General features: G+C 41.6%; 3 protein-coding genes across 3 annotated transcripts; all 3 read left to right on the forward strand.

Annotated features, from left to right (window-relative positions):
- Positions 1-2,619: 2,619 nt before the first annotated feature.
- On the forward strand, positions 2,620-7,392 carry spon2b (spondin 2b, extracellular matrix protein). The gene is made up of 6 exons (XM_067247625.1): positions 2,620-2,716; positions 3,383-3,621; positions 3,872-4,095; positions 4,388-4,579; positions 4,905-5,088; positions 6,306-7,392. Exons 2-6 carry the CDS (start codon positions 3,384-3,386, stop codon positions 6,482-6,484), a joined length of 1,017 nt encoding a protein of 338 aa, XP_067103726.1. The 5' UTR covers positions 2,620-2,716; position 3,383; the 3' UTR covers positions 6,485-7,392.
- A 602-nt stretch (positions 7,393-7,994) lies between these two features.
- On the forward strand, positions 7,995-9,294 carry si:ch211-255i20.3 (transmembrane emp24 domain-containing protein 11). The gene is made up of 5 exons (XM_067248298.1): positions 7,995-8,124; positions 8,314-8,405; positions 8,527-8,652; positions 8,836-8,982; positions 9,072-9,294. The coding sequence occupies exons 1-5, from the start codon at positions 7,995-7,997 to the stop codon at positions 9,219-9,221; spliced, it is 645 nt and encodes a 214-aa protein (XP_067104399.1). The 3' UTR covers positions 9,222-9,294.
- A 676-nt stretch (positions 9,295-9,970) lies between these two features.
- Positions 9,971-13,674, forward strand: LOC136954472 (probable E3 SUMO-protein ligase RNF212). The gene is made up of 12 exons (XM_067248104.1): positions 9,971-10,079; positions 10,676-10,737; positions 10,881-10,955; positions 11,076-11,132; positions 11,282-11,340; positions 11,421-11,480; positions 11,703-11,764; positions 11,858-11,918; positions 12,332-12,377; positions 12,536-12,599; positions 13,008-13,077; positions 13,536-13,674. Exons 1-12 carry the CDS (start codon positions 9,971-9,973, stop codon positions 13,672-13,674), a joined length of 864 nt encoding a protein of 287 aa, XP_067104205.1.
- The last annotated feature ends 1,209 nt before the right edge of the window (positions 13,675-14,883 follow it).

The raw sequence follows: 14,883 nt of genomic DNA on the forward strand, positions 1-14,883 counted from the left end.
TTGTCTGGCTTCAGCCTCAACATCCTCTCTTTCTTTCGACACAACCTGACTACTGGCATCCTGTCTGCTACTGTCTTCTTACTCATAAATGAACATGAATGTCCAAAGAGAGGGGCAGAGTGTTAGAGGGCCACCAAGTCTTTGCATTGACCCTTATTGCATTTTATTCCCTTAGCAGACGGTTAACACAATGCTGTGACATGGAACCTGATAACCTGGTGCCTTAACATTTAGCAACAGCTGGATTATTTGTACACTATCAAGATGGAGCAAATGTCTTTCTGTAATTCGGAGAGTAAAGACCCATGGGTACAAAAAGGCTTTTGAACAAGGACTCCATTACCTACCTAAGTGAAGCATTTCATGAAGGCAAAACCGTGTGAAGAAATGAAGCACTCGACAGGTGGAGAGGCCTACCGTGTAGGTTGTGTGTGGAAGCTATTCATCCCAGCCAAGCAGCCAAAACCCAATCTTTATACTGTGGTGGATTCGCTCACGAGTGCAGAACACAAAGAGTTAAAAGAATATCAAAGGGGATTGAACAAAACAACCGTAAGACTAGTTAATGTGCCAGCTAACGGAAGAGTTTCCTGGATTGTCCTGAAGCATTTCGTTTCCCAGGACTGAACTTTGCAATCAAAGGCAGTAGACTGTGGTTCTAGAAAGCAGAAGCCACAGGACTGCATGCTTCCAAAGGTTTGTAGGCTTCATTTCATCTGTCATTCCACCTTTACATCGTGTCTCCTACCATCTGCCATCCACGTGACAGCAGAAACCCTACTTCCCTCTACTTCCCTCTTACATACACACTCACAAATCAAATCAGACCTTTTGATGGTTGATTCAAACAGCGCTCGCGTCTACGTGGACAGGACCTGTCATTGAAAGATATGTGAACTACCGGAGAAATGGGTTTTGCGCTTTAAATGAAATTGGACCACACTGTGCTATTGCCAAGGCACTATATCAAAATTAGGTTTTAGGGTAAAGCTCCTTATAAAACAGGCTACCATGCTGGAAAACTCTTTCTTTTATCTTTTTTTGGTTGAGGCCCTTAAATCACTTGTTTTATACCTCCGGCCGAGGTCAGACGTCTCCCGTGGCGGAGAAGTGGATGATGGGAAAAACAGAGGGCTCTCCCTTCGCGGGTCAGTGAGGAACCTCCAGAATTCAGACAAGAGAGAGAAAGAGAGAGTGACATAGAAAGCGTGCACAGGGGGAGACAATGAAACAAAACGGACCGATACACAGCATTCAAAGAAAGATGCTTTCAGCATGCAAAAAGCTAAAACTGAAGATCTCTAAACATCTTTACACTGACTGACAATAATAAGATTATTGAGGGGAAAAAAATGATTACACAGCTGACAATACTGAATCGGAACCAGTGTAGGATTTTACAACTTTGGCAGACAGCTTCCACATGAGGCTACCATGAATAGGACATCACTATACTGGCAACACTTGCACCTCTCCTCAGGTATTGCTGACACACTGTCTGTCTGTCTAGCAGGCTGCAGTCTGGATGAACAAGACATGGCAAGGAAATTAAATGTGATTATTGCTTTCTACCTGGGGGTAGTTTTTGGGAGAAAATGTAGCACAAAAGCAAGCGTTGAATGTTTAAACCAGGTGTTGGGAGACCTTAAGGCACTGCAGAAATTATCTAATTTGTTGCACACATGGAAACGTAACAGATCATGGATGTTTACATGCCATTTGTAGGTTACCTCTAGTGTTAGTAGGCCTAGTTAATGTTGGTAGTCCTGCCCTGTTTTCTCCTCACCTACATTCAGACACATCAAGTCCCTTTAGGTAAATACTACTTCCTGTTCAGTACTGTACTTGATGCTCATAATTAGGTGAACATTTCTGTAAACAACTCTCACAAAACACCCTTTCAGTTGAATTTTATTCCTTTCAGAAATAGTCATCTTGAGATTCAGTATATTGTATGCATGCCCATGCCACGATAAAAATACTAGAACATAAATAATAAAATCTCAACAGAAAATGCACAGAGCAAGATGTGAGGAAAGGCGCCAGGGTGTGGGCTGAGCGATGGGGCAACCGAAAACGTGAGCATGTGGAAGTCATTATATTAACCCTCAGCAGTGGAAAAGCTGTGCTTGTGGGCTGGAAAGCCAACGTTTGCGTGTTTGTTGATTGTGTGGGTTAATTGGGTATGTATTTGTGAGTGTGTGTTTATGAGTTGTTGTATTCAGTGGCAGAACTGAAAGATGCAGAAGTACGAAGTGGATTACCCCACCTTACCCATGGCCAAGCCACCAACCCCCCCCCAACCCCTCTTTACGAAAGTAAGAAAGGAAAGAGACTGCAGAATAGACATTTAGAGAAACCACACACTGTTTCTAAACCATGAGCTAAGTGAACTTGCAAGGTAAGGTGAAATTGTGTTTCTGGAGGGCGGGGGAAAGATGGTTGAGAACAGAAGGAGACTGGAGGCTGAAGTGCTAATGTGGAGCATGTCTGAGGAGGGGGGGGGTCCCTGGGGGTGAGAGATGTGAGGGGGGTGAGAGGAGAGGGATCCTCTAGAAGGCATAAATAGCAGAGAAGCCGGCTCAGGTCTCGCAGTCACTTCTCCAAACGGCCCCGGACACAGGTGGTGTCTCCTGCACTCATCTTCTCCTCTCCAACACCACTCCTCTGTTTCTCCCCATCCTTCCAGCCAACTCTCATCTCCCAACTGCAAAAAGTAAGTAGCTTTCATTCTTAATCCTCATTCACATTTGTACAGTGGTGTTCTGAAAGGCATGCATGCAAAGTGCATGAGATCAGATTAACCTTCACACAGTTTACCATGTAACTGTCATTTGTATCTCTTCCAACAATTTAAAAAAACTTCTACGTAATCAACAGCCAGTTTTGACATTTTTCCTTTGCAAACTTCTTTTGAGAAAGGCACATTTTGAGTAGGAGTAGTTATTTTGGCTGAAAAACCATGAAAACTTGATCTGGAGAAACTGAGACACTACATTGTATTTAGCATTTTCATGTCAGTCTCTCTTTTTCTTACTGAAGCACAGAAGGACTCCTTCATATTGTGGAAAATGTTTTAGGGGGGAATTCTTTCCCTGTGAGTCATACAACCCACTGAGTGTTGAACTAACACGTCCAACTTCTCCCTCCACTCACATACTAACCCCCATTTATTTCAAAGAGTAGAAACAAGGACACAACACATGGATATGCATGTTAGGGAATGACTGAGTGAAGGGACCAGTTCAAAAATATTGAACTGCAGCTTCAGACAGAAAAGCGTGGCTGCTTGCACAGACATGCATATTGTGTCATTTCATTCCTCCCTCCTCATTTATCCCTCTTTCTCTTTCTTTCTCATTCTCTCTCTTTCTCTAAAAAGCATGGAGAAAGTGAAGAACATCTTCTGCCCCAACAGCCTGCCCCACCAGCTCACCACCTTGACCCTGACTCTACTGGGACTTGCCCTGCCCATGCCCATGCCCAACCCTGATGAGTCTGGATGCACGGCCTCTGAAACTGCCAAGTACAGCCTAACATTCACTGGGAAGTGGAGCCAAATGGCTTTCCCCAAGCAATACCCCCTCTACCGCCCCCCAGCCCAGTGGTCCCCTCTCATTGGTGGGTGTACAAGTGTAGAACTGACAGTAATTGGTGGTAGAATTGCTTCTCTAACAGGCTAAAATACATCTACAGACGTAAATTGTATGCAGATGCACGACTCTTAGAAACTAAGGAGTCTGTAAAAATGAGCCAAGCTCTTTCTCTGGGGTAAAATAAAAAGACTCTCCCAGTCGTACAAAAAAAAACCTGATGAACTTGATTTTCAAGCATTCATATATGACATATTTTGAATCATGTCTTCTGCCAGGGGTGACCCACAGCTCTGACTATCATATCTGGCAGAGGAACGAGTTTGCCAGCAACGGGGTGAGGGAGTTCACAGAGAAGGGCGAGGCCTGGACCCTGATGAAGGAGGTGGAGGCAGCCGGGGAACGCATCCAGAGTGTCTACGGGGTGTTCTCGGCTCCCGCCATGGATGAAGGAACCGGACAGATGACCTCCGAATTCGAGGTCTTCGCTCGCCACTCTTTTGTAAGTCTAAGCGCTTGACATTTTTTCAATTCTTTAATAGAAACAAGAAACACATCAAAGGAATATTTGGGGACGCATCCCACTAGAGAATGAATGAATTTATCTTCAGTGTACCCATCTTAGAAGTAAAAGTATTTTCCAGGGTCTCACAGGTGGATGTTTCATTATTGTATCCTGAGCCAATTTTTTTAATTAACGTACCCCAGTGGTTTATTGATAGTGTATTGATATGGGTATTGGCAGTAACACAAAAATCCTTTCCCTTTTTGCTCCAATCTTCATCTCTCCCCAGCTGTCCTTCATCGTGCGGATTGTTCCCAGTCCAGATTGGTTTGTGGGAGTGGACAGTTTAAATCTCTGTGAAGGCACACAATGGAAAAACAACATCACGACAGACCTGTATCCCTACGATGCAGGAACAGATAGTGGCTTCACCTTCTCCTCACCCAACTTTGAGACCATCCCTCAGGACAAAGTCACACAGGTACATAGATGCAGAAGTATCATGCATTGGTTCTACAGACTGACCTGGCTGCCAAATTCTTCCTCCCCATGGAAGATTGAATTTCTCCTTAAAAATCCTACTTGCTGTTCAGCCGTGGCCACCGACTACATCTCCCAATCTTGTTTCCAGTTTTGAAAAAGATGACCTATATCCTCCTGCACACAACATGAATGTGCTAGCCTGTCTAGATAAGGTTTAGAAGTGTAAGGATTAGAGATTACACGTTTCTTTAGGATTACTGTGCACATGGTTAATGTTGTCTCTGAACTGCCTATACACTGACATTTGGTTTCTCTTTACTCAGATCACATCATCTTTTCCGAGTCACCCAGCCAGTTCCTTTTATTACCCCCGTTTAAAGCATCTACCCCCCATTGGCAAGGTTACCCTCACCAAGATCAACACAAACCAGATATTTACCCTTCCCCTGGAACCAACCCAATCAAACCAGATACCAACTGGAAACGAGATAGAAGATGTCCTCATAAGTAAGTGTATCTGAGTTGAATTGGTTGAGCTCACTCCTCACTGTACATACCGACTACCAAAAAGGTTTGGTTTTCGGAGACGTTGATGGCTAAAGCAGTGTTCATGAGAGGCGGTGCGACTTGGATGGCGAGGGATCTAATGCTAGAGAGGGTAGGTAGGGAGGAAGTGAGATACGTTAGGGAGGCTAAACCTTTGACATGAATAGAAGAACGTCCTTGTCCATACAACACCATAAACTTACTGCAAAATTTTTAAATTTATTGTCGTTAAGAGACATCTAAACCAAAAAATAAATCCTGTCATTATGTTCATCTAGACATGAACATTTATATAACTTTGTGATCAGTTAGAAAACTTCTGCAATAATTTTGGCATTTGAACTGATGAAAAAGCTGGAACAAAACCAGAAATGGGTCAGGAAAACCTTGCAATAATCTGAAGGTTGGTCTGAGTTTGACTTCTGTGACCATGGTAACCAGACAACAAACAAAAGAAAGTTGGCTTGAGAAAGCACAAGGTTTCCTCCTCAGCTCAGGGAATGCTTGTTATAGAAGTGATAGTTGTCCTGCTTTGCTGTTATTTCCATGTTACCTCCTTGTGCTTTTCTTCTCCTAATATTCTCTTCTCAATGTCTGTGGTAGAAATCAGCTTTTGACTCATGTCTTGGGGAGGCAATGACTTGGAACGCTAAATGAGAACATGAATGCTGCATTGCAATAATTCTATTATTCAATTAAGTCAAAATAAAAAAATAAAAAAGACAACTTGAGACAGAAATGTCTGGCCAAGCTTTTTGGCTTCATAAAAAATACACAATAAATTTGTGCATAGCTATTTTACAGTACAAAAAAACTTTAATCTTTGAAAGAAGGCTCATGGAAATCTGCTGTACATGCAAGACAGTCTTGAAAAGGAAGATTTGATTCCAGTCCATACATTAGCATTATTTTTTTGTGTTGGGAATGTGGAGGGTTGTTAAACTACCTGATCCACAAATGAATTATTTAATTGCACGTGCACATATACACATGATATATAATAGTAATACTTAATACATGCTATTCAATTATTATGTGGTTTTGTGTGTAGATGGACAAGAAAGAAATCTAAATGAACTATTTTGAATTCAGACTGTAAGATAGAATATCTGTATATTTTGTTTGGTATTTTAGATGTTACAAGTGTAATTGCTAACAAGTGTGCGTCCTTTCTTCAGATACCCCTTTAGACTGCGAGGTGTCGGTGTGGTCTCTCTGGGGCCTGTGTAAGGGGGAGTGTGGAGAATCAGGCACAAGGCACAGGACACGTTACATTCACATGCACCCGGCCAACAGTGGAGCAGTCTGCCCCCCTCTGGAGGAGGAGAGGAAGTGCACCCCTGACAACTGCTTATGACTGGGCAGGGGTCAGCGGAGACGCAGACCGAAACACTCCAAAAGACGCCCTCCTAAGAAGTCCAAAGTGTAGAGAACAACCGCTGGACCAGGTTCTGCTGGGCCTCATAAACTCTGAGCCAACTCGATACAGTAGACAGGTCATCTGCAGTGTGATGTCAGAGAAGACTCAAGTCCCAAATCAGCCCTTTGCTCTGCCTCATGTTGTATGTACTCCTGAACATCTGAAAGGATTGATAATGGTCATGGTATGTAGTAGTGGTTCTACTTTTTTCTTTAATCGATGAACTTAAAGGCCAATTAAATTATTTTAATTCCCAAAAGTGTTAGTTAGGGAGGCAGAGCCTTTCAACTGAAATGATCTCTTCACACCAGGTTACATGAGTTTACCACTACACAGAAAACTAAAAAACTCAGTCACATAAATTGTTCAATTGTTGTTCAATGAACAGAATGGCCGATTTCTTCGGACGTAAAAGCCAGTAAGTCGTAAAACCTTGTGAACATTGAGGTCAAACAAATATTGAACTGGGCAGTAAATTCTAGGTCCTTTAGTGGATTACCTTCTTTAAATAGAGTGGAGACTAGAGTTACACTTAAATTCAGTTTCCTTTAAGTACTGTCAAACCTAGGAAGTGCTCTAAATGTAAAGTGTGCATTGTTGTCCTTGATCATCTCTTAATAAAAAGAATATATTTATTCACAGGTTTTGGACCTGTAATGTACAGTAAACTGGGCTAAACAGAAATTTTTATTTTACGCTTTTGAGATATTTGCCAAACCTGAGGGAAACAGTAAAGCTGAACAAAATGTCTCCCACAAAATTGTTGCCAATTTTATTGGGTTTTGTATGAATGTCCTTTCCTTGTTGAATAAACGACCAATTCCAGCAATTGCTTTCACATTAAACTGATCTATTGTTGTATGAGATGTTTTTATTTTATTGTTATGTCATTAACAGTGTATATTGAAGGAACTGCACCACAATTGTTGAACAGAAGTTTGTTTTTCTGACTTCCACCTCTTAAGCTTTCATACTGTATCTTACCTGACATGCCCTGATGCACACCTGGTGAAGACTGGTAACTTCAATGTTGACAGAGTAGCCAAATACTCCAATAATAATAGCAACCACAAATCTGAGCATAATAATTTGTATTTTTTTCTGGTTGCTTTGTCTTATTTTAAATAAGAAAATGACATTTATTAAGAAACAAGACATGGAGAAAGAGTTTTGGGGATGACTATGATGATGCTATTTGAAAATACTTGACACACTAAGCGTGACTTTAAGAAATAAGTCAACTATTAGTCCAGTTTGCCCATATTTTTACTGAGGCCAGGTCCAGTGTTATCATTGGCTGACCAATCACAGCATTTCAACACATGCAGCTGTGAGATTCTCACACGACCTCTCACTCTACCTGAACCTGCAGCTACACCAAGGCTGGCTGTAAGACAGGGTATGTACACGAGGTGGGCCATAACAATATACAGTTGATCAATTCAGGATGGATATCAGGTGGGTTGGTATCGTGGCACAGTGTTGCCTGGTGCTCACGGCTGCTATGTACTTTGACTTGGGAGAGCAGGAGAAAAAATGCATAATTGAAGAGATCCCTGAGGATACCCTCGTCACTGGTGAGATTCGTGACACCATGAATACTATGTAGTCTGATTCTGAGGTATTTAAATTCCCTGTCATTCCCATTTCACCCGAACGCTAACCCAATTAACATGTTAACATCGCGAATGTTTTATATTTAAATCGAATCTCTACTTGATTTGTGGTTTGTGGCCTCATGTAGCCTTTATGTGTTTTCTACTCAGGCTATTTTCTATTGGAGCCTTGGGACCACAAAAGGGGAACAAACTCCCCACACCTAGGCCTCACTGTTTCTGTGAGCGATCCAAACCACGAGGTGCATTTAGCTTCACCTGTGTATTTTGGATGTACATTACGAAGGCTTTGTACTGTTTATCCTGGCTCATCAATTGGCTTATATACACTGAGAATTGAAATACCTTCTCTCCTCGTTGCAGGTGTTAATGTCTAAAAGATATGGCAGGTATGGAAAGTTCACTTTCACATCCCATGCCTCTGGGTCACATTTTCTGTGCATGCAAACCAACTCAACAAGGTTTTCGGTCTTTGCTGCTGAAAGATTGGTGAGATATGCCTCTATTTACACACTTGGGAACACACAAGACATAAGTCTACACCAGTCAACATTTTTATTAAATTAAATACAAAATTAAATACAATTAAAGTACCGCAACACCCCACCCTAACACTTTGAATAAACCAAAATGCTAAAAACAGACTCTCTAATGCTTTACTCCCTATGTTAGAAAATCCATCTAGACATTCAGATGGGTGAGCATTCAATAGACCCCAATGCTGAGAAGGCCAAAGACACAGTCCAAACCATGGAGAACAGTCTGAGTCACCTGATAGACCAGATACAGTACATAAGCAGGCAGCAGGACTTCCAGAGGGTAAGGTCTCGAACACATCCAGTGTGTTTGGGAGTGTCTACATTGATTCCGAAAGTGAACGACTCACCTCTGGTCTTTTCCATCCAAAGGAGCGGGAGGAGACTTTCCGCCAGATCAGCGAGGAGACAAATGGGAAGGTTCTTTGGTGGGCTGTGGTGCAGACCTCCATTCTGCTGTCAGTTGGCATTTGGCAAATTAAAAGACTGAAGGACTTCTTCATTGAAAAAAAGCTGGTCTGAGAAGCTTGCTTCGCAGATATCGAAGAGTACAATGTAATGGTATTACCTGAGGGGTAATATAAAATAACTAAACTGTGTTCAACTTGATTTAGATAGCCTAACTGTTAAAAATAAAAAATGTCAACACATTATTATCTCAGTGTTTGTGCATGTATTTAGAAAACATTTGATCCAATGCCACCAAGAATAATTTGTCTTTTAATAACTTATAAAGAAAAACTAAATAAAACAGTTTAGAAGTTAACTCAACGTGACTTGTATGAGAGCAGCCAATCATAACGTTACTTCATGATCTGTTTATGATCGCAAGCACTGATGGGATTGAAAATCAAGAATCCGGACAGTGTATGCAACTAAAATCCAAGAAAAAGACGTGCTATTAAGTCATTCATAATCTAGATAATGTAATACGTTTCTTTAAAAATCCTTTAATCAAGTAATAATACATTATTATTTACTTCAGCTAGAAAGCTCGAAAGATCCGATAATCTACTGTACTAGACTAGACTACTAGCAGCAGTAGTTAGCTAGCACTAACTGTTCGTTAAGTTAATAGGCTAACGATCTTAGCTAGGTATCGGGCTAGTAATGCCTGACCTACAAGCTAATTGTTAGCTTAGCTGTGTGTTTTCTGAGTGTGTGTTTGTGTGTGCCAATTAACAAGCTAGCCTATCTGTAACACTTGAAACCATAAGATTACTTTTATTGTAGGCTATAGCACTCTAGCCAGGTGACCCGAGTCGGCAAGGATGCCTCACTGGATCTGCTGTAATTCTTGCTTCCAAGCCCCTGGTCCTGACCGCAAAGTAGCTGTCACAACATGTGGCCACATCATATGCAGCGTGTGCTTTCAAAAAGGTAAATATATAGGTAGTAGTGTAATGAGGTACGTCTGGCTCAATTCCAAAAGTACTCATAAACATACTGTGCACATAGCCAAACCTGAAAAGACAGGGCCATCTACTGATGTACTTCGGTCATGTTCTTGAAGGCACTGGAAACCAAGTCCTTGTAAACCCCTCCTCTCCTTCTATGATTTATTGACTTGTATTTGTTTTTAGTAATAATGTACAATTTATCATTGAATCTGGTCAAATCTTTTATGGGTTGTAGTCAGTGATACATGGTGGAGGTAAGACAAAGCACAGTAAGACAAAAACTTGTTTACATCTAAAGATTGCTTGTTTCCACACTGAGCGCCTCATTGGGTGTGCCTTTTATGATTTCAGACTTTTATCTTGTATCACTGCAACCATTGTCATAACATTAAAATTTAGCATTCTCTAGGATGAAATGCCCTGGCCCCTTCAATTTTGACATCACTGTCAGTGATTGGAGACCCATAAAGGACTGAGTCAAATTTAATAGAATAAACCTGCAACAATTCAGGATTGGGTAAATACTTTTTTACAACACTGTATACAGTTTGGGAACTGTACTATTTTTGTTTCTAGGCAAGCAAGGGGAATGCTTGATATGCAAAGCAAAATGTCAAGTTAGTCCTCTTTCTGACAAAGTGAGTATACATTTCTTCTTCAAAAGGTGTGTTTAGAGCTAAATATACATATCTCTGTTCTGGTTGGGCTTTTTCGGCATAGCTCTAGTGTCTATCATATTAAAAGTACATGGATATAAAAGTAAGAGATATTGTTTTTACAGAGCAGTGCAGAGGTAAAGGCCCTCTTCTCTGACATCAATTCTGTGGCAACCAAACATTTTACAGAAATTAGCAAGGTAACGTCTACAGTCATTTTAAAAGACATGAATCTAACAACTTGTTAACTGTGTCAGCCATTCATTTAATCTGTCATGAATCCATCCATTAATTCCTAAAAAACATTTGGGCCATTTTAGGTGCTATTATTCCAGGCAAGGCATCAAAGGAGACTAATGGCACATTACCAACAGAGGGTAATGATAGTTTAGCTGACGGCAAGGTTTTGTAATTTATAATGACACATGATACATTACATAATTGTTTCTCTGATTGTCAGTGTTTTATGTTGATTCATCACTAATGATCCAAACGTTCTTAAACATCTTTCTTTCCATCTGTCTAGAATGAAAAACTGGAAGAAGTCCTTCTAACAATAAAGCAAGAAATGCAACAGATGTCAAAGTAGGAAAAATAAACCTATACATCCCATTCATCACTCTGGGTGTCAAACCTTTACTGATGGAAACATTTGTGTTCTACAGAAGGCTCGCAGAGCAGAGCGCCTACATAGCTAAGCTGGAGAATACTCTTCAACACCAAAGGTATACATTACAAATATTTTTCAAGAATAGGTGCTTGATATGGCTTTCCAGAGTCAAGACTGCTAGACTCTCACTAGATGTCGCTCTTAGCAGTATTTGCAGCACTCCTATATGAGACCTGAAATAACAAATAAAAGCAAAACTGTTACTGAAATAGAGGTGTGTGAGTATGGACACGTTTATGTGACAGATTTTGATCATGTATCTCTTGTCCTTGTTTAGTTTACCCTTTTCCACCCAGCCAAAGAACCAGAGATCTCACAACCCATGTGGTTCAAAATCAGGTAATCTCGCCTTGTCTGATAGCTGTGACTGTGGTTTGGCCCTTGGTCCCTTTAAGTTATTAACCATGTTCAGTTCATTTCCTTCATTTGTAGTTCTACAGATCCCATATTCCTCTCCCATCTCCCTGTCTCGACAGTCTTCCACTTCTAGCCTGTGAGTACAAACACAAGCTTACATGCACATCGGATACATTGTTGATGATCTTCTACTTTTGAACGGTGTACATATTGGGTGGGAGGTGGTGAAATGCCTTTTTATAGAGGGTTCGGTTAGATCACTATTGACTCTGTTTTAGTAGGGCAACTAAATAAAAAGATCCACCAAGTGGGTCCAGGTCTGGTGTGTGTTCTCTGTGCTTATCTCTCTGTATCGTCGGGGACCCAGACCGCTGGAACAGCCCTACTTTTCTACAGAAGATAGAGGGAATGAAAGGGGGAGAGGGGCAGCACAGTGTAAAGCACAGGCCTTCCCAGGAGTACATGGGCTTCATTTCTTGTTCTTATTTTCACTCCTTATGTTTGGCATCAGATGTGATTTATGTTACTCTATGATTGAACTTTTCATAGGGTGGAAAACATGGAGGTTGATCCAAGAAGTCTGTTATTCAGGAAAGTATGTTTACTGAGTTGTTGATCTTTACTTACCAAGCATGATGTCATTCTGTGTTATGACGGTGACACAGTCATTTACGCCCTGTATTGAAAGATTTGTAATACCTGTTGACTTGTGTTAATAGATTGTGTGTGTGTTCCTATCCTTCCATGGAATAGCCTGAGATATGTGGGAGTGTTCCGAGGCTGTCATTGATCAGCCCACCACAGGACGGACACATAGGTATGTCTGATCTACTGCTGCAGTAGCCAATCCATCTGGTCTCTTCCTCTCCACCTCAAGCTATAAACCTCGACTCTGATCTCAGGTCCACTTCTCTTCTAACACTCAATCTCATCTACAGCAAACATCTACCTCTCCTCCTCTCCACATCTCAGTTCTACCTCTCCTCCTCTCCACTCCACATCTCAGTTCTAGCTCTCCTCTATCCTTCCTCCACACCTCCCCCTCTTCCAGTTGTCCTCCATCCCAGCTCCAGTGCTTTAGGTGTTTATAAAGTGCATATGTTGTGATATTGATTAAAGTGTGTTAAGTTTGTTTTGTGTGTACCCTGTAAGTGTATACCATTTTAGAATGTAGAAGTAATCTAAGTGGAGCCCCCAAAATGTCATAACACCGCTGTCTTTTTAGGTACCGTCTGTTATCGATCAGCCAGTCAGAAAACCATGGTCAACCGCTCGGCTTGCTCGGCCACTGTCAGGTGACGGTTGCCTTTGTATTCAAGTACAATGAGTTATTATCACCTTGTAGTCACTGCAGGACACGGGAGTCACTCAACTGAAAATCCTTTCCTAGCTGTTTTGTTTTTTTGCACTGGGCCAATAAAGCATAGAAAGTCTTAAGTGTCTCCATAGTGCGCACGAAAGTTTGAATCAAGGCTATTGGCATTAAAGAGTGCTTTTATTTATGACAAAACATTTTAAATAGTTCCCTCCTACATGGTTATGGGATCAGGTACGAGCTGTTTATGTCCGACAGTTGGGCAGTTTACCAACAAATTGATAAAGATTTTGAATCGGTGCAGGCAACTTGAGCGCTGACGTGCACATCGCTAAAGCAGAGCAGAGCTTTCCCCCCTAGATGTCAGTGTCCAGGGTGCACTGTAGAGGGGATATTTGTGGCACAGGATGTGACATTGTGTGTTTTCTGTCCCCGCAGTCGCCTGCAAGAACTCCAGATGACCCCTGAACTGTCTTACGGTGCTTCAGGGTGGGACACACCCGTTTTCAAGCCTCCATCTGCTTTCCGCTACTCCTCCCTGTCCTCTCTGGTCACGCCCTCACTGGGCAAACCATAAACACACTCTATAATGTGTTGTCAGCTTCACAGGCGGTCTTAGACCCCCTGCGATTGGTATTCTAAAGACGTGCTGAGCAATTAAATTGATTCCTTTTAGTTTGTAACTAATAAAGACAGGGACCCTGCCCTCAGCTAAAACAGGGAGTGAATTGAGTTGAATGTGTATGTCTGTTCTACAGGGTTTCATTCGACTCACAAAACGAGGCCCTCTGTCATAGCTGAGCTGCCTGTCCCTGCCAGGCCTTCTCAGCAGAGATGTTAGGAAACCACAAAGCAGGGTTTCAGGGTCCATTTACTGACAAGAACACAGGCACAAGCGTGAAGGGTGTTGGGTAATGAGGTAATTCTTCTAAGTGACTTGTCAGTCATGACAGATTTGAGGCAGAAGATTTTACTGCATTCTCTTTATTTGTTCCGAGCCCCAATGAGATGGTTTATCTATTCTGGCTTGTCATTTTATTAGGACTTGCAAGACTGGTAGACCAAAAGCTCTGGGTTTCCTATGTGGATTTATTCAGCGAGCATTTAATCTGTTTTCTACCCGCTGTAATCCATCTTTTACTATGGTTCATGATCATGGTTCTCATGGTCTCGTAACCAATACAAAAAAAGACATGCTGAATGCTTGTTTAAAGGTATGGAGTTTCTCAGAGATTCTAGTAAACCCATCAAAAGCTATTATAGGAGTCTTAAACAGACCTTGGGTGATGATGACATTGACAGCTGACATTCAACCATTTGGAGATAAGTACAGGTTAATTGACATGTCAGAACCAATGAGGCAATGGAGGGAAGCATTCCCACCACTCAAACATGGTGTGAATAGGGGGAATGTTCACACCATTTCCATTGGGGAAAGAATGAACCCAAGGCACTTCTCTTCCTCATATTTGTTTAATGTGGTAAAACCATATAAATTTGGCTTTTGACAGTTGCTTTAAATTTGGTGAAATCGGTGGCAGGGCTCACTTGTAGCTGTCTGCTCTGGTCGACGTTTGTCACAACATTCAAAACATTGTAGTCTTTTGTTTATAGCAAACATAAATAGAAGTTAGTAGTCATGTGGGCTGGTTTGTTGGTTGGTTTAGACCGGAGGAACTTGTGTTTTTTTCCTGTTTTTATCTGCAGTTGCCCAGAGCAACATGCTCCCACTTGATAGCCCTTCATAGCTATAAACAGACACCATTTAGCAGGTCTCAGGTGTGGA

This window comes from Osmerus mordax, chromosome 12 (genome assembly GCF_038355195.1).
Source record: "Osmerus mordax isolate fOsmMor3 chromosome 12, fOsmMor3.pri, whole genome shotgun sequence".
In the NCBI taxonomy this organism is placed as follows: Eukaryota; Metazoa; Chordata; class Actinopteri; order Osmeriformes; family Osmeridae; genus Osmerus; species Osmerus mordax.